Source organism: Mytilus trossulus, chromosome 1 (assembly GCF_036588685.1).
Source record: "Mytilus trossulus isolate FHL-02 chromosome 1, PNRI_Mtr1.1.1.hap1, whole genome shotgun sequence".
NCBI classification, from domain to species: domain Eukaryota; kingdom Metazoa; phylum Mollusca; class Bivalvia; order Mytilida; family Mytilidae; genus Mytilus; species Mytilus trossulus.
Genome location: NC_086373.1, coordinates 16,279,698 through 16,300,368, shown reverse-complemented (window position 1 = coordinate 16,300,368; position 20,671 = coordinate 16,279,698). Strand labels below are relative to the sequence as shown.

At 29.7% G+C, this 20,671-nt stretch overlaps 1 protein-coding gene across 1 annotated transcript in view; it reads left to right on the top strand.

Moving 5' to 3' along the window:
• The window catches only part of LOC134716658 (dynein axonemal heavy chain 3-like), a 138,213-nt gene that overhangs the window by 18,858 nt on the left and 98,684 nt on the right, over positions 1-20,671 (top strand). The window contains exons 3-5 of the mRNA XM_063579667.1: positions 9,207-9,375; positions 15,087-15,192; positions 16,033-16,211. Of these exons, the coding sequence (XP_063435737.1) occupies positions 9,207-9,375; positions 15,087-15,192; positions 16,033-16,211 (454 nt within the window). The remainder of the gene's footprint in view (positions 1-9,206; positions 9,376-15,086; positions 15,193-16,032; positions 16,212-20,671) is intronic.

The following is a 20,671-nucleotide window of genomic DNA, read 5'->3' as shown; positions in this document are numbered from 1 at the left end:
CTGTTAAAGAATTTTATGTTATTTTCATTACTTGTTTCACATTAATTCTTTCTGGAGGATATCTATTCAAGCAGAAATTCTTCATTAAAAGATATAAATGTAAAAAGTTTTATGATTTGTAAGTTTATGAACTGAAAAATAAATCTTTTAATGCATTCAAACAAAATGTAATTGAAGTATTTTACCTCAAATTAAAAGTTTACTTTCCAGAGGGTTTCTCATAAAATGAATCCAGACGAAAGTAATTTGTTTATTTGGTTTAATTGCTGAAAGTTGTACATTTTGGGGGGTAAATATCTCCTTTAAGATGGAAATTTTTATTTTGATGGCTTTTTTTATTAAGAATGGGAAAGATATTATTTGGATGAACAAAATCGGTTTACTCTTAAACATAACGGAGTTTGACAAAAGAGTTTATATAGTCACCTTTGCCTTAATATAGGCTGGTACATATTTTTACTTTTGAACTAATCAGCCTCATTTAGGTTTACATCAATTGACTAACTAAAAGATAAATAAGTTTTGCACATATTTTGTCTTTCCTGTAAAATGCTAGCCTTTGCTTAAATGAAGCAGTTAGTTATCAAGAGATTTGAAAGAACAATCTTGTGTCCAAATATGCCTCTTATCCTATTAACTTATATTTATTTTGTACTAAAACACAAAAAAACGATTTTTTTTATTTGTTTTTAGTCCATCAGTTTTAAGCTATATCCTGACTCTGTAGCTTATTTCAGGAAAGGAAGCCCGGTCCAATGCTTAACTTGATTAAATTTAACTGTTAGTAATAGGTTACAGAGATTCTATTGTGTGGTGCATAGATTCCTATCATTTATCATCATCATCCTAAATCGAGAAGGTGGTACAGACTTTCATTTTGCTATAAAACCAGTATTATATTCGGATCAAGTTTTTATTTGTACATGTTTATTTTCCTTTTAGTTAGCGAATAATACAATTTATAAACAATAAAATCTTTCTTTTATTATACCCATTAAAAATTTGTATGGAATTTTCAATAAAATTCTCCATTGTAACTCTAAATCCTAATATGTTTGCTTTTGTTTCATACAGCGCAGACTTTTCACAACATACCGTGAGTGGTGTCTTGTTGTTGTAAGGATCAGCTAATAATCTTCCGAGTAATCAATAAAATATATTTAATATTGATTTGATAAATTTAAAAGGTCATTTCAGGTGTCTTCCCGAGGATTGAAAAATCATTTATAATTTGGTAAATCTCATATCTGAATAGACATTTTTGTATTGTTATGACACTGTATCTCTGAAATAAAGTAAAATTAAATCACAGATTTCACATGCATTAAAATCAAATTAAGTTGTCTCTTGATATCCTTGCATGTAGATATATAATGAATTAAAACTTTGATAACCGATAATTTGGGGTTTTAAAAAATTCTCTTGTTATGTCCTGATGAGGTCAGATTATGGTATAAAGGTAATATGCATATATATGTATACAGCTACCACTGGGTGAAAACTCATAAACTATTGGTCCTTGGTCTTTCATAAAGCTTTTCAAAAATAAAAACAGTAATAAAAAAGTTGTTGATTTTAAACTAATGCATATGTTATACAGTTTGTCACCTTGATCTATTCCCTGGTACTGTTTGGCTCCATATAATTACTTTTGACCGAATTTATAGTTTTTTGGACTTATAAACCCAATGTTCCCTGTTAGACTGCATATAATTTTGTTAAAACTTTGGTCTTCAACAATAAAGAGATTGTTAACCCTTACCATGCGGAATTGTTTTTAGAAAATGTCTAATTTTCGTTTATTTGCAAAAATATGCAAATTATATGCAAATGAGCTTAGCCCTGTTGCTGTAGCATATTGATTTCTTTAAATCTAATATAGGTGATCACGGGGTGGGGTGGTCGCGGTGAGGAGGCGCAATTTTTTTGACGGGAATTTGCCCCCAAGTGGGTCAACAGGTGCAAAAAACGTCAATTTTGCCGATTTTTCACCCCTTCTCTTGACCCAGAAGACCCAGGGTTGCTGATTAAGGTATCCAGCTGTAGCCTGTGTGTAGAGTGGACCCTAGTGAACAAATAGACCCCAACAGTTGTTAGGTCGGAGTGAATCTGATCTTGATTCATCGGTCTACAGAAGGTCATTAGGACCCAAAATACCGAATTTCACGATTTTTGCCGATTTTTGACTTCGAATGGACCCAAAACCGGAAGTAGTTGTTTCCTATGCGTATTTCAATAATAACAATGATCAGTAGTTATATGGCTGTGGGTTTGCACTATCTTTGCCAGTTTTATGCCTCTGAACTTCTTGTGTAAGATACAGATGTGAAGCCTACCCCTCCAGAAAACCGAGTTTTAGCCAATTTCAATTTTCCAAGTCCGTATTTGTGCTCAAAATGCTACTGATACATGAGAAACGTGAATATGGATAGCCTCAGATTGACGGAACATGCATAACTTTTAAAATAAGTATCATAAAGTGGACTTCTAAAAGTATGGAACGCCATTAGAGCCAAATAACGGTTATTAGGGTCCGCCCGTCAAAAGACGGGTACCGCATGGTAAGTGTTAAAATGAATTTTAGTTTCACTAAAAAGAAAAAAATAGCTCATTAGAAGCTTTTGTATGGTATACATCTATTGCACAGGTCATTGCAGGTCATTTATGAAACAGTTACCTAATTGTGTTTTTTTTTTTTTTATAAACATTTTCAATTTCTCATCATTTATAAACTTCTCATTAGGTGTCTGTATAATGATGATAAGAGTTGTACTCCTGCTTAACAAAAGCACGCCTTAGTGAACAATTTAATCAGACGGAGTTTCAGCACAAACTGGTACAGATTTACATAATGAAATGTTGACGTAAAGGGATTTTTGGTTATTGAAGATGAGAAACCAACAAATTGTTGGAAAAATATCTCATTTACAGAATTTTTCATTGATGGAATATCTTTGATATCCCCTGATAAATAAACGCAACTCTTCTACAACTTGTGCAACTTCTATAACACATTTTGGCGATTAAGAACTTGAAAGACATACCTCCAAGATTTTTCATCTATGGTTGAAGTTGTTATGCTGACCAGTGGTGACATGTCTTTTTTGTCTTGTTTGGTTGCTGTCTCATTGTCGTTTTTGTCTTGTTTGGTTGCTGTCTCATTGTCTTTTTTGTCTTGTTTGGTTGCTGTCTCATTGTCTTTTTTGTCTTGTTTGGTTGCTGTCTCATTGACCTCTACCTAACATCTGTTTAATATCTTCATTTAAAAAATATTCAAATTATGAAGTAAAAAAACTTATTTTGTTCTGTATTTATATGAACCATGCTTTAAAATGAAAAACACAGCAGACTTTTGAATGAAATTCTTCTGTTGATAAATATTTCAAAGTCACAACTGAAATTTTGATTCTTTACAATAGGTTTAAATAGATAAATTATATCTGAAGGTGCATCAGAAATTAAATTTTTTTGACAAATATTTTCAATAGATAATTATCTAAGTGCATCTACACTTAATCTATGTACAGAAATTGTCATATGAGGCATGATTAATTATAAAAAAAACTAACATGCTTATAATAAAATAACCTTAGCATTTTTTTTACGTACGTCAAACACCATTCATTATATTTATATAAAAAAATAAGTAATTAGGTTGTTTATATTAACTTAAGTCCAGGAGAGTTAATAGTCTGTTGATTACTAATAACCGGTAAAAAGTCCTCCAATTAAATACTATGGTCTTCTTTAAACTAGGTATGCAAATGGCTTGCACTGGGACTGGTCACTATAGTGTACACATGCTTAACAAAATTAGGGAACTGATAGTCTCATTCTTCTTATTTCATCTGGTAACTTTTGTATTCCCAATGCCGGAAAATTTTCGTCAAAGTTTTGTTGGCATCAGTAAAAGGGAATGATTGTTTATTTTCCAAGAGACATTTTACATCAATCAATAGACAATTTTCGAGTTCGATGCATTCCCGTCAAAAACTCTGGTTTTAGTGAACATCATTTGTGCGTTTAGGGGCATCGTCACCTCCTTTCTAATGTTGAGGGAGTGGTTGGAAAATTAAAATACTATATTGCACAATTTATTCGGCAAACTAAATTCTCACAATTGAAAATCAGCACTGATGCCATCAGGGAATTGTGATTAAGTACTTACAAAACTAAAATTATTTCTAGTTTATCCTACACAATGACATTCACTATGACGCTTGATGAACGTTGATAGTGCAGGGATACAGGCAACCCCCTCTATCTGGTAAATTACCTCACAAAGGCGCGCCTAATTGACGATTTTTTTCCGGTGACGGATGAACTCGAAAGTGTTCTATTGCATGAAGCAAAGCAGGTCCAAACCTGGTATTGGTCTTGTTTTGTTGGTCTTTGAACTAGTTTGCTCAGACACATAGTTTTTGGGGTCTTTGAACATGTTTGATCAAACACCTTGCAGGATTGGTGTTTAATGGTATTTTTTTCTATTTAGTCTTTGAATTGGTTTGATCAGACACCTTGCAGGTGTACTTTATAATGATATTATTTTTCTAGTCTTTGAACCAACAGACAAGATTATTATGTAATGTTAAACTTTTTTTTTCTTCTGTTGAGTAATGATATATTGAAGTGATTTGTTACACAATAAGATTAATAGGATCATGTAGATTTATCTTAAATATTCAAAACTTCAAGATCATCTGATCCTTATTATCACAATGTTTTAATAATGTTTTAAAACTTTAAAAATGATCATTTGTGAACACTATTGTAAAGGATAGAGGCTTCTTTTTATTGAGTTTTCAAAAAAGCTTTCTAGAAAATCAATATCTAGTACAGCAACATAGTTTAAGATTGGGTTCTAATTTTTGAACATACCAACAGTTATATGAATTGAAGCTTTATGTTACCATGAAACCTTCAAGATGAATGCTTTTATTGTTGAGTACAGTTAAGACAATATATATAACATGCCTAAACCACCAACCAGTACAACTAAAACATGTTGAATGAGGTATCATGTACTATATTTGAATAAATTAAACTAAAAAGACCTAAAAGTAGTTATTTGTCATTGGAAGAGTTCAATTAAAAGGTGAGACTGAAATTATACTTGCTCATTGGCTATTTTGCTTAATTTACCATTATCTTTAGTATGGTATGTTCAGAGGGGACAATTTAGAAGACTCTCAATACATTTTCTTATGTTTGGTGTATCAAAATAGCATGCACATAGACAATAAGACAACAATTGCAAAGGTCTGCACTTTTTATAAATCAAAACACATACTTTTAATTAAAGGGACAAAAAAGAGTATGTGCATGGTCAATATCTAGGCTTAAAGGATTAATTCAGCTAATTATGTCACCTATTTAATTTCTGTTTTGAACAGACTTTCCACTCCAGTTTGTTAGGGTAGCTTAGTTCACACATATTGAATTCCATGTGATTTGTGGTTTGGGACCATTTCCAAATTATTACATATTATATAATTTCTGGTTAAAGGATTAATCAATGTTTCCAGTGTTTAAACCCTTTTGCACCAAAGTTTAATTTTAAACAATTTTAAAATATGATTCTACTTTGTTCTTTGATCTTTACAAAAGTACACACAGTTACTTATGTCATTCTAGCCCTTTCTGGATGGTTCCATAGTTCATTCTTATGGTGAGCTGTTGCTCTCCAATAACATAGTTGGTGAATGTGGTTTCAGGTTGTTGTTGAATTGAGCTACAGACATTTTGACCTTACAATATTCTAGGTCAGGTTTATTGTGGTCAGATGATTTATCATTGGTTGTCATCTTTCATGAGTATCAGTGTTCTCCCAAAAGCCTTTTAGCATCATGGTAATGTGATGCTCTTTGAATTGATTTTTTTTTAGATTGTTTTATGAATGCGATGCTATAATTTTTTAGAAACAAGATGGTATTTTAAATTTCCTTTGTTTTCCAGGATGCTTAACAAAATATCTGGGGAGAACCCTGAATTGTATATTGTTTTGATTTTGATGGCTCAACCAGACAGTTATAAAATTGAGAAAGGAAATGGGAAATGTGTCAAAGCGACAACAACCCGACCATAGAGCAGACAACAGCTCTATTGTTTTCTCTATTGTTTTATAGTTTCACATTTTGTTAGCAAAGGCTACCTTTTGTAAGGCGTAGGTTTTGCTCATAGTTAAGCCTTAATGATGTGTAGGGACTTCTTGGTGGTACAATCCATGTTAGTTTTTCTTTTTATGGACAATTGTCTGACAGGCAATCATACCACATCTCCTTATTTTTAAAGGAGTTCACTAAAAATAGAAAATTTCAGTTGGAAATGGTATCCTAAATTAACCTTGAAAGATGAAAATTTAGAATTTCTATATCATTGTTTGCAAAAGTAATCTTCAAGTTTTCACTGTGATCCTAGTTTTAACATGACCCATTCCTTAGTATATGTTATGTACTTGTTATATACTTTGAAATTTATTCGATTACACTTACATAGTTGTTTACATGGTGAATTTAAGCTTGAGATTAATAAGCAACTGGGTTGTTATAAGTTATAGTATAGGAAACCCTAAAATCTAAATGTAGTGTGGAATTAATTTAAATTTGTAATCAATAGGAAGATTAATACCTGTGGAAATTCATATCTTATTTTTGGGGGATTAGAAAGGGAAAAAAATGCAATTGTATTTGATAAGTAGTTTAAAACATATTTCAAACAAGGTGTTTGAACTTGTAATTCAAGAATCATATAAATTAGCATTTTTTTTTCATCATAAAGAAAATTTGAACTCCTTTATTTAATCTTCACATAGATAATTTGTTTGAATGGGTCTTGAAGATCATTGCAAATTACAAATTTCTATTCAATAGATTTGATCGATCCAGTTTATTTTAAGATATTTTATGTTCCCTGATGGCATAAATTAGAATTTTTAATATCTTCCATTTCGTCACATAATCACCTGCAGTGAGATAAGTTTATCGATGTCACTCGTCCGTGCTGTGTTCCGTTTATAAATGTTTTGGATCTTTTTATAAAAAAAGATTAATATGATTTTATAAGGAAGATTTAAATAAATATCTAGTTATTTACATACTTTGTCATGTAAAATGATACTTACTTGGCATTATTGTAGAATTTTATTAGTCAATAATTTACATATGATAACTGAGATATTGAAGAATCTCTAATTTAAATTTTGGTGTCAATACTAAGAAATGTAAGAATATCTTTCAAAATTCAATACCTAACAGGATTGGAAAGGTCCTGGAGTGGGTTTCACAAAAAAAACTTTCGACTTATTGTTCAGTGTATGTTCACTTCTGTTAATATGTCTTTTGATTAAGTTAAGCCATTTCAATTGATATTTATAGTGTGTCTTTCTATGTTGTGATGTTACACTATTGTTTCAGATAAGGGTGAAGGTTTGGTACCATTAAAACATTTTTAAAAATTTGTCTTAAGTCAGGAATCTGATGTTCAGTAGTTGTCGTTTGTTAATGTGGTTCATAAGTGTTTCTTGTTTAGATTAGATTCAGATGAATTATGCATTAAAAATGATGATACCAACAATATTGTGACTGTACTAACCACTGAAACCCTTGTACAAAAAATGTGTACAACAACTAAAACACATGGTTCAGATTACCTGTCTTGGTACATTTTGTTAAATCAGTGCACACAAACCTCCCACTCTGTCTCTTTAACCCATCATGTCATAAAGGTAAAAATAAACTAAAATATCTTAACATTGCTGATACCAATAGAATGACTGATAACCTGAACTATGAAATAAAAAGGAGGCACATAATTTGGAAGGAGAGTTGAAGCTACTGAAGGAACATAGCTTAAGTGTTCTTATCAGTTACTTGAACAGTGCTCCTGAAGAAAACAAAATAATAAAAAAAAACCATTCCTATTAGGTTTAATGAAGTCTCATCATAAAATATAATTGGCATCAGAAGTGTGTGTGTTAATAAGAATCAAAACTATGAAATTATGGAAAATTATGTTTTAACTGATCTTCCCTATAATGACAGATAATTGATGTGTAATTTGACATAATAAGACTTATGAAAGTGTTTTACTCCTAACTGAGAGCCCATAGACATCAGTATAAGTCTTCACCATAACTCTTCTGAAACAATGAAAAGTCATAATTAATCAGTAGATGAAAAGGATATTTGTAGAAATATTTGAAAATGATTGATAAATTAACTTTAATGACAGTTAAGTTAAAATGTCTGGTTGCTTCTTTCTATAAAACAGAAGATAGTTTTAATGATATTATTATAGTGTGAGCAATTTCCAATTCGTCTTTTGAAAAACAGAAATATGATTTAATTATTGATAAATGTAAATTATTCCAAAAAAGAGTTTCATTGTCATTTTCAGTCTAAAGGGAAAAATTAAAAAAAAAATGTTATCACAGAGTTCTGTGTAATTTATTTCTCTCTTTTAAGTCTTTGATGATGTTGTAATATGACAACAATTGCTTTTATAATGTCACTCCCTAGTTCTGCTTATCTGTGCAGCAGCTGCATTAGGTACCACTGATCATGATATGCAGTACACAGTTGCATTGTCTTGTGGCAATTGAAGTCGTAGGCAAAATTCTGCTGTACAAAATAGCAAACACAAGTTTTTAATAGAAATGAGAAACATGCTCCAACCGATATCCATAGCTAGTAATAGTGTGTGTGTATATAGCTTGATATAGATTCTACCACTTACATCTACAAATATAGGATATTTCTTAAACAAGACATTAAAATTTTCAAGAGTTATAACACAACCCTGGCAGAGCACTTAAAAATTTCTAAAAGCATTTTAAAAAAATGATATGAAAAAGATCAAAGAAAATGCAAAAACTGCAAAAACTCAGATCAAGTTGAATAAGATACAGATTTTAGGGGGACAAGGTTCTTATCCCCCCCCCCCCTTTTTTTTGTGGGAACATTATTCTGATTTTCCTGTGTGTGCAGTGTCTTTTATTTTCTTTCAACCTTTACCCTTATAGTTTTAATAAATACAGTATTGAATAACTTCTCATTATGTAAGCTAAAAGTCAGTTGATCAAATTCAGTGGTCAAACCCAAATTATATCACATCTTTTTCGTAGTTTCTTATTTTTAACCTACATGTTTACTACACATTGAAACATAGATTGTGTATAGTATCATATGGAAATGTCTTGTCTATTTCAGCCTGGTTATAGTGGAAAACCTAAAATCTTACAGCAAGGATCATTTACAAAAGCAGCACCATCTAAAGAGCACAAACATTTCCGACTTGTCAGTGATTCAATTGGGAATAACTACAGTCCACAGGCTCGTAACTTGACCACATCTTACATCTATGATACAACCAGATTTTGTAAGTAGACAAGGAAAATTGAAATATCACAGAATTTTTTTTTTTTTTATGTCACATCTGCAATAAGTTTCCAGTCTTAATATAACTAGTATATATTTGTTAAGGGGCCAGCTGAAGGACGCCTCCGGGTGCGAGGAATTTCTCGCTACATTGAAGACCTGTTGGTGACCTTCTGTTGTTGTGTTTTTTTATTTGGTCGGGTTGTTGTCTCTTTGACACATTCCCCATTTCCATTCTTAATTTTATTAAATTAACTATGCAAGGTAAAAGACAGGTACATAACAATACTTATTATTGCAATAAAATATATATGGGATGTCTTAAGTGACATGACAGTTATACAGATTCAAAAGTTGGTTTTGTTGTGGTTGAAGTTTATTTAATTGAATTAGTTACGTAAAAAAATACTTTTTTTAATAGATTTAAGGTGGTACCCAACACTTTCACTAAAATTAATTTGGCTCGTTTAATTTTCATAAAATTTTGACAAAGTATTTACTTTGACCCTTTGACAAAAATACAAAAATTTCAAAGAAATTGAACCAACCGTTTTATCAGAAAAATTACACTGGTTATATAGCAATTTGACAAACACCAATTTTGTTCATTGAGAAGCTTAATATTCCTTTTACAACACAACGTAATTAAAACGTTTAGTTGACTTTACAGAGTTATCTCCCTGTAGTGTTAGGTACCACCTTAATTGTTCCATTGTACCAAATTCAAAGTGTCTCTTTTTAATATAGTCAAAAGTACTTAAACAATTATACAAGTTATGACAGGTAACAAGTGCTTAGAAATTCTGGATCTTGTTTTGCTGAACTTGAGATGCAATAAAATTTAATGTTTCTTTTAAGTTTGTCAAAAATATCATAAATTATAGAAAACTCTATAACTTTTTTCATTTAAATTAGGCCATGTAATTAATCTGTAAAATTTAATGTTATTTGACCCCATCAATATTTTACCAAGCCTAAAGATCTGATTAATACCTTCTCTTTAGTGTCCAATTCAGACTATCATCTATTTACATGTGCAGAAAATATATTTATAACCACTTAAGAACTTGTTAACTTTAGATCAAATGTTTCGTATAACACATTTCACCAAAAGCATAAAATATAATTATTGATACAGAGTTAAAATTTTGTTATAGTCAGTAAAGCAGTGTCAACTTGATGTCCTTAGTATTGATATATGATGAAAATATAAATATTTGTATATCATAAACAGGCTTATATCCACTGAATTGTAGTAGTTAATAAAGGTCTTTATACAAGCACTGTACCCCACAAATAGGTATGGACAATTTTATAAGCTGTTGAGTCGCCCATCAATAACGCTATTATCCAAAGTTTAAAAGGACAGTTCAAACTGATAATGTGTTTATCTGTATTCAGTTTATTGGCAATCAATTTAAAATATAGATTTGATATACTAACATTCAATAATGGATAAATGTTATATGGATAGGTTGCCACAGAAGACTTTTAATTATGTGAATTATAATTTTTCATGAGAAATTTATTTTTGACCCCCCACTAAGGTCGAACTGTTCCTCAGATCCTGGACTCAGGGTCATTTGAGCAAACTTGTCTTAAATTGTTTAATGAACTTCAATGAAACTATTTAAAAAGTATTAAGTACACAAGATGACCCTATGAATGAAGATAAATGATTTTAAGTTGATTATTGAAGGAAAGATAAGGTATACGCAAATTAAAGTTTGGTAAGGGAGAATTGGCGTCTTTTTGTTTGTCACTCACATTTCTTCTGAATTATTTGATATTGATGACAGAAATAAAGATTATATCAGTTTCAATAAATAACTGCTGGATAGTTCTCAATGGCCATCATACTACATCCTCTTATTTGACTAGAGTTAGAAAAAGTTTAGAAAAAAAACAAAACTCGTTAGTTTATCAACTCCTCCAATAGTTTTCAAAATAGGGGCAAAAGATACCAGAGGGACAGTCAGACTCATAGATCCAAATAAACTGACCAAGCAATGTCTTAAAAAAAAAAAAAAAAAAACCAGACAAATAATAGTATAAAAGACACAGCATACAAAACTTAAGACTAAGACTAACAGGAACCCCACCAAAAACTAGGGGTAATATCAGGTGCTCTGGATGTGTAAGCAGATCCTGCTCCTCATATGGTTCCCCATTGTGTTGCTCATGACCAAACATTTATAAATTTTATATTTTCACATATTCAAATGTTCAGTACAGACCATTCTTTATTGACTAATTATTTAAGAAACAATCTGCACAACCTAGCCATTCGAGTCAATATGATGTCTTCAACATGGTTAAATTGACACATTCATCCTGAAATTGACATTTACACTATTTTGACAAAACTAAATTAAGGTCAAGTTACAGTAAATGGGCTATGTCTTCGATTTCAGTAAAATTTGGCATACAGCTCTGGCTCGATGAACTTCAACTGAAAATCGAAATAATAATGCATTTATCTCAATTATCATTTGAAATATTACTGATTGAATTCTTACAAAATGGGTGAACATTTGTATAGAAAGCACATAAATCGGAGAAAATCCTTCTAAAATTTGTCTTTAAATCGCCAAGTCTCTAATTCTACTCCATAGATTTTTCTTAAAAAACTATATGTTGTTGATACATAAATTTCCGTTATAATGATGCAAAATAAAGATAGGGTCACCGACTTCATTTTTACAGTATACATCATTCAAAGTTGCGTACTTTGTGAGAAAAAAATCCAACTAAACGTCGAAATAATCGTAATGTTATCGCGTTGCAGGCCGTAAAACGTTGATTTTTGACTGATTTTCACTACCATTAAGGTAACAAATTGATTATTAGATAAAAATAGAAGTCAGTGACCCTATGATTATTTTATATCATTAAAACAGAAATGTATGTGTCAACAATATATAGTTTTGTAAGAAAAATCTATGGAGTAGATTTAGAGATTTGGCGATTTTAAGACAAATTTAAGAAGGTTTTTCGCCGATTTTATGTGCTTTCTATACAAATGTTCACCCATATTAAGAGAAATCAATCTGCAACTTTTCAGCAAATAAAAGAGATAAATGTTTTATTTTTTCGATTTTCAGTTGTAGTTCAACGAGCCAAGGTTGTATGCAATTTTGTAGCAAAATCTGCGACATAGCCCATTTACTGTTCCTTTACCTTAAATTAGCTGTCAGTTACAGTCATGACAGTCTTACCAAGAAAGATATAATACCCACACAAAAATCTTGATAAGAGACATCTTACAGCAAATGTTCTTTTTGTACAGGACTAAAATAATTGCTCACATCTAATACAAAATTCAAAATTCATTATATCCAAACATAATATTTCTTTGAAGTATTTAGCAGTTTTCCTTAAATTTTAGTTTAAAATTTGAAAACAAATACTGTGGATTCATTTATTTTCGTGGGTATCAATTTTCGTGGATTGCTGAAAACTTGCATATTCTTGGATATTGGATTTCGTGGTTTTGTCAATCTCTGTATACAAAGCCTATTGAAAAGATGATATTCGTTGAACATTTGATTTCGTGGTTCTACTGTACTCACAAAATCCACAAAAATTGATATCCAACGAATAATAATGAATCCACAGTATGTACATTTTTTTGTGGAATAAAAAACAAATAGTCATCTCCTATCTCCTTCTCAAGTCTTTGGATCATTTGAAGGGTCTTATTTTTTTTTTATAGATTTATAATTTTTGAATCCAAGAGACCAAAGCTGCTTTATCATACCATTCCTTTTTTGGAGGACAGGTTGGATAAACTCGTTGTTAGTGGCTACATTAAAAACCTGGACTCTATTTTTCTTCTAGATTTTAAAAACTTATTGTATGCAAACACTAAATACAATATATAAGTTTAAATAAATGTTTTGGTCTGTTTGTCTATACTGCACTTGAAAGTGATATCACCAGGAGGCCTTAGAATTATATTTAATTTGATGTTTATAATTATTAGTATTAAAAAATTCATAAAGTTTTTTTGTGTATAAGGGTTCATTATAATTCAAGTATATATCATATTAATGCCATTTAAAAAAGAATAATGATTTTTTTTATATGTAAAGTTTGAGGTGTATTGTGTAAGGCTTTTTAAATCAAGTGAAGTTTATTGTGACGTTACTCATATTAATATTTATAAGTCCTGGCAATTTTATGGTAGTAAATATTACATAAGCAGTTAGATATTAAATGTATTTTGATATTGTTTGAAATATATATTGAAGTTTAAAATGAAAGCGTTTTTATATAATAAAAAAAAAAGGGGTGGTAAAAATTTTATAAAACCTACTCAAGATTCTGATTTATTATACTGATGAAAATTATTTTGCATATGACATTTAAATTTTGTTCTAAACTTGAAATTAACACTATTAAAATTCATTTGATGTGGACTTGAATAATTCAAGATTGATGTAATAACAGATTCTACCGTTTTTAGTATCATCCAAAGAATGAATTTTGAGTTGCCATTTCATAACATCAGTTTGATTTAATTATTTTAAATGAAAATTGAAGTTTTTCTCAATGTTTCTTTCTTATATATCTTTTCCTATTTTTTGTTAACTGATGGCTGTTTTGTCTTAGTAGTTCACAATTTGGTCAAGATTAAGATGTGTTGAATCTTTTATTAATTGATTAAGATTGTCAATTTTTCTGTCCATGGTATTGGTCCTCTTTCAGGCCACCAAAAACAATCTAAATCACAAGACTCCATCTAGACGATTTCATTTTGACCTTAATCACCTTTTCACGAGGGAAGTGTGTGTGTACTAGTTTGCTTTATCATTAACATATACCCAACATCTCTTATTTCATTCATACTTCTAGGGTTTGACAAATACAGCTTTAGAGTTTATAGTTTACAATATGTCTTAACTTTCACTGTTATGCTCCACAGTAAGAACAAATATTTAAATGTATTAACAAATTAATGTCAATGTTTGCCATTATTTTGAGTGTTCCAAGTAAATAACTTAGTTCAACATTCAAAACAAAACTTGACCATTAGTAGTTATTTATCTAAATAATTTAACTTTAAAGTCAGAAAACATTAATTTCATATTTAAATAGTGACATTTTATGATAATTTTCATTGGAATTGACCCAAGGCGAATGTCATTGCTTATAAAAGAGGAAGTTTTCTTGTTCTGCGTTTTAGTTTTGGTTTGAGATTATGTTTGTTTTCTTCTTGTCTGTGACTCAGGCCAGTTCAAGGCCAGTACAGAGGCTATTTTTAAATCAAATACACAAACAATGTGAATTAACAAATATCTTTTTTTTTTAAACGCGAACTTTGAGTCATTAAACATGAAGATGGTCACTGTTATTGTCAGAACCACATTGTTTTATATCATACTAAAAAGTCAAATCACAAAAATACTGAACTCTACGAAATGCTGTAGTTCTATATAAAAATGATGTGCCAATTAGACACTTCTCACAAGAGACAAAATGACACAGAAAATTAACAACTATAGGTCAATGTACGGCCTTCATCATGTTTGAAGGGAAGAGCAAACAAGAATCAACCAATCTGTATGTGCTGATCCTCAGACTTGTGACAGTTTTCTGTCAATCAATTTATTCCTTCAAAACATAGATGGAAATGTCATTTGAAACATTTCATGTTTTGAACATGAAGTACAGGTAATAAACGTAATTTACCTGTTTTTCTCATTCCAGCATTCACAACAGAAGAAAACTATTTTTTAAGTCCAAGACCTCCTAGACCAAGCAGTCCAGATGACCCTAGACTCAGACAATCACTTCCTGTTCCTAGAAGGAAAAGGTATTTCAATAATATTAGATGATTTTGGACTGTAATATATTATTCATACTTATACCTCTTATAATATGTCTTGGATTGAACTTCAGTTGATTAGAACCATATAAGTGGTTAATTGAAAGAAATGTAATAATGTTCAGATTTCAATTGTGATATATATGTTATTAACAAATGAAGCTGAATCTGGCATTGTATTTAAAATATGATTATCATAGGCAGAACTAGTGAGAGGAAGGGGAACCCCCCTTTTTGGAGCTTCAGAAATGAAATATTCATAGACTTTTTACAAGTATCACTCCAAATATAGGTACCAATTATAAAAAGTAAAATATCAAAAATACTTAAGGTTGAGGAAAATTCAAAACTTAAGTTAGTTATCAATTGGCAAAATCAAAAGCTCAAACACATCAAAAGTATGGATAACAACTGTCATATAACTGACTAGGTAAAGGCATTTTCTTTTTGTAGAAAATTAGGGATTTAACCTAGTTTTATAGCTAGCTAAACCTCTTACATGTATGACAAAATACAATCTTGATGTACGGATGTTAAAACAAAGGATACAGAAGACTTGAAAATGAAGTTGTGTGTGGGTGAATTGCACAAATGTAGTATGTTTATATTGATTGATTGATTGTTGGTTGCTTTACGCCGCATTAGCACAAAAAGGCTATATCACGGCAATGTATGTTTATAAAAAAATCTTATAGAATTCCAATTTTATATAATTTTTTGCATTTACATTGACAACAAATTATGAAAAGTATATTTCATCAGATCTTTACAAATGAGAATATGCTAAAAATTTTAAAGTAATCACTTATATGAACTTAATATTTGCAGCCTTCATGAGTTTCTGTTAAGTAGAGATGACAAAGTTGGCGGTCCAGTAGAAAGGTTTGGTCTATCACCAAGGGTAACACAGAGACAACAGAATGGGGCCACTAACGGACATACCAGACTTCCACCAATCAACTCCTCAGGAATACAAAGTGATTACGACAGCACCAGTTATATAAATGGTATGCTCAATACTTATATGATTTGTCAGGTTTAAAACCATTGAAGTGTATGTTATAAAAAAAGGATGAATTGACTTATGACAGACACATAAAACAGAAAACATAATGCCCCCTTACTAACATAGGTCGACATTAAATTACTATTCAGTGATTAAGTTGAAATACAAATTACATTGTGTTATTAAAATATAGTTATCAAGGATAATCTCTTAAATTATTAGAAAAACATAAAAACATTGCTAGCATTGATGGGCTTGTTGTCTTTGCTTGTTGTCTTTGCGTCAGTCTTGTCAATAATGACTATTGTTTTTGTCTCTGATCTTTTATCAATTTTTATGCAGACTGATCTCATGATTGAAGCTAAAATATAAAGACAGGCATATATGATTGGTTTACAAACATATTTATTGTCATCTCCTGATTTTTTATTGTTTTTACTTTGTATATATTTAAATATTATCATTTATAATGTTTACCTAAAAATATGACCATAAACTAAAAAAAAGGTTTGCAAGAATAAATGAAGAATGGTGAAATAGAGGTGTTCGTGGCCATAAATTCCACTATTCCCACTAGAATTTAAATAATGACTAAGTATTTTTGGGACATGGATATTAAATGTATTTTGGGAGATTATGGCAGTCAAATTAACATTTTTAAATTGTTTGAGAAAATAAATGGATTCTTAAGTAATTTTTTATCTGTTTTCTATAGATATATTTACATTTTAAATGTTTGTTGGTCAAAGTCATTAAATGTCATACATTTCTATTGGTAAATTACCCTACATTTTGTATATGTCATAAGCATAATTTAGCAATAATCATTTAATATTCGTACTTCTCCAATTAAATTTACATCCTTATGCAGGAAAATCTACTCAATATATTTACAACTAAACAGCTGAAAATCCTACATTGATTTTTTTTCATACAATGTTTGAATATTTTAACAATGATGTCAATAAAAGTATTTATTTTTTTCCTTTTCTGATTAAAATCATATCAAAAAGATATAAAATTGAACTTATTAACAGGTAATGAGAGCCTTGTTTACCTATAGCTAAGTTTAGAAATATAAATTGAATTTTTTCAACACAATAAAGGAATGACTATGAAGTTTTAAGTACATGTATTTGTTGGTGATATTGACTTCTCTTATAACTAAGGATTAAGTACAATCACCCTTTTGTTAGTAATTTTTCACCGAGTAACAATTAAATTAAATAGGTTGTAGAAAGTGTGTAGCTCAAATGTAAATATTTACTTTAAAGGATGCATCAGAGTTAAACAGATTATATCTGAATAATTCTGAATACATATGAATAACTTATAATCATCTATAAGTCATAACTTGATGTAAAATACAAGATGAAGACCATTTCATTATTTAACATTCATTTATCTGTGTTTCAAGGGATCATCTTTAAAATCTATGAAAATTGGTATCCAGGAAAAATAAGGATAAATGAATTGACAGTAGTCTACGATATGAATAAGGTGTTGTTAAGGGATCATTTGTTTTAAAAGTCTATTTACATAAGTGTCATAAACATAAACACTTTTAACTAATTGACAAAAGGTTAAGAAATTCAACATATATGTAAAATTTATTTTGATAAATATCTGTCATACTACGGCTTGTAAGTCTTTTTATTGCTTGATTGTGTGATGTTACTAGGAGGATTTCAACAGGTGCTCCCAATTATCTCATACAATTTCTAGTCCTGAGTAACATATATATCTTCTGAAGTGTACAACATCAATTGTGTTTGTTTTTAGTCTTTGTTTAATGCAATTGTACTTTTAGAAAGTTCACTATGTTTAGTGTCAGCATGTTAAGGCTAAATAAGGTGGGTCCATGTTGCTATGCATAAAAGTGTAAAATTTTCCCTATTTTTTTTTAAAAGTAATTTATGATAGAGAAAATTAAACAAAAAATACATATGATATTACAATAAAATAAATATTTACTCAAAATATTTCTTGTATTTCAATATTTATTTCACTTGATAAAGTTAAATTAAAAAATGAATATTATGTCATGCACAGTAAGCACTTATACCTATCTGACAAGCACTTGAAAATAATATAGAGTTTATGAATATTTGAGGAAGATTGAAACAAAAAATATTTCTAGTTTTGACTTTCCACTGAGAATAAAACTAAATTGATAATACCAATTATATATAAAACTAAATTGATGATATCAATTATATATTAGGCTACATATAATGAAAATATTATCTTTACTTCAAAAAACATCTTGTTTCAATAAATTTGTACACTAAATGTAAAAGTTTTCTTAAAGTCATAGTAATATTTTCTACAGAAAGTATAAATCTTTGAAACAGGGAGTCAACAGTCCAAGTTTTATAAGAATGTTCTATAACATTGAGTATGGCATAAACTCATTGATATTGTAAACTGGAAACTGTACTTAATAGGTTCTGATACCTATATGTTACCTTTATTTTTGTGGGTAGTTGTAGGTGTAGGACCTCCCAAGTAAAAGAAGGCCCACAGTATGACATTTAATATAGTGTCAAGGCAACAGTAGAAAATTCATAGAGTAAAAATATATCTCAAGCTAATCTGCATTTCATTAATAAGAATATTAGAATCACATTAAAGTTATTTAAATTGATTCAAAAATAGTCATTAACACTATATTTGATAGAACATTTTTATTTTTACAAATGGTGTATTTTTAGATATGTTGAGTAATAGCTTTTGAATTATTTCATTTCAGCTTGAAATAATCATTAGTAAACAAATATCATATTCGTGTGAAAAAAGTAATATTCCTTCTCAAGATTACCAAGTAAATAATTTAAATCGTAGTTAGATACCGAGAACATGTAATTATGTGCAATTTCTGTCAAAATCTATCAGGAATAGGTGATTGGTAATATACTTACAGGTAATATAGTGTTTGGTCTATAGGTGTAATACCACCATTGATTTTTCCTTATTAGTCTTTGTTAAATTTTCAATTTTCAAAAAATTGTGCAGAATTTATCCTTGCTTAAAATAAAGGAAATACTTGGAATGAGTACAGTTTTATCCTGTCCAGGACTATAGAAAACAATTCACATAACATTAGATTGCTTATATGTAAACAACCATCACAGGAAGTCAACCACTCAAATTTTCATCCTTTTCTTCCTGTGTACAAGCTTTAATAATCATGTAACCTCAAGTTTCCAAAATATTCTATAGAAACATCAAATAAAAAAATTAGTGTGCTTTGAAACACCAAAGATTTATGTTTTTTTTACTGCAAAATTACTGCATATCTTAAAGTTATCATACATATTCTTAAATTACTGAAAACTTGTCTAAGGTATAAGGTATTAAGAAAAACAAAACAAATTTGACATCGAACAAGTTGCCATGGCAACAAATCATAATCTAATTTGCATATTTTGTTAAATTTTGTGATTTTCCTTGTTTTTTCATCAAATTTGAAGTATATTTTAGACTGAAAAAGTATGTGCGCACCCAAGACACAACTTGATATTTCGTGAGATAATGCCAATAGTTATAATAAAGCTTTTGTTGAATTATTTTGTTGTTTCTAGGCTGCCCAGGATGTTTCTACAATAGATATAACGTCAGAAAACTGCATAAATTCTGTATTTTTCATCGTTTTTGTGAAAATAGTACATATACTGACGTAGTTGTGACGTCATCAGATAAAAATCTTAAATGTTTTTCATTTATATTTCTTGACCCTATGCATTTCTAAACGTTATGTGCCAATTTGAAATAGTTATCAAACATTTCATTTTCTTCAGCCAAAACTAGGGCATAATGCCCCTACTCCTTTCCAACAACTGTAAAATTCAAGGGATAATTTTTTTTCCAACCCTTTTTCTCATGCACCCGAATGTAATGTACTATGATTTGGTGGTATAACATATATACGAATGAAATTATATACTAGAAGAAAGAAAATGTATATGTAATAGAAGATTTTTGATAGGTCTAGCTTAAAAACAAAGCATAGAAGATCCTCATTTGGTCTAGTTCTGAGTAGGTTATAGACTTGCATTTAACAAGTTCATGGATCAATATGCAGGTTCATTTATATTTAGTTTATTAATGCCAAAGGACAATATATGATAAGGGTCAATGAAAATAAGATTGGAATAAATAATATCCTCAATACATATTTATGTTTCATATTAAACTGGAATGCATCCAAAATAAACTGTGAAGCATTAAACATGAAAGTACCGATTGTCTTGTTAAATTCACACAATGAATGAATTATATTTGGAGGTATTAGGCTAAATGGATTTAAATGAACTTTAAAATATTTGTACAGATTTAGGTGATTGGCTATAACAGTATTATATGGGATTAATGGTTAATTTGGAGACAAGTTCATCAAAGTATTAACGCATTAAATGTATTAGAATAACACTTCAGTTATTAGCAAGTAGTTGAAGTGAA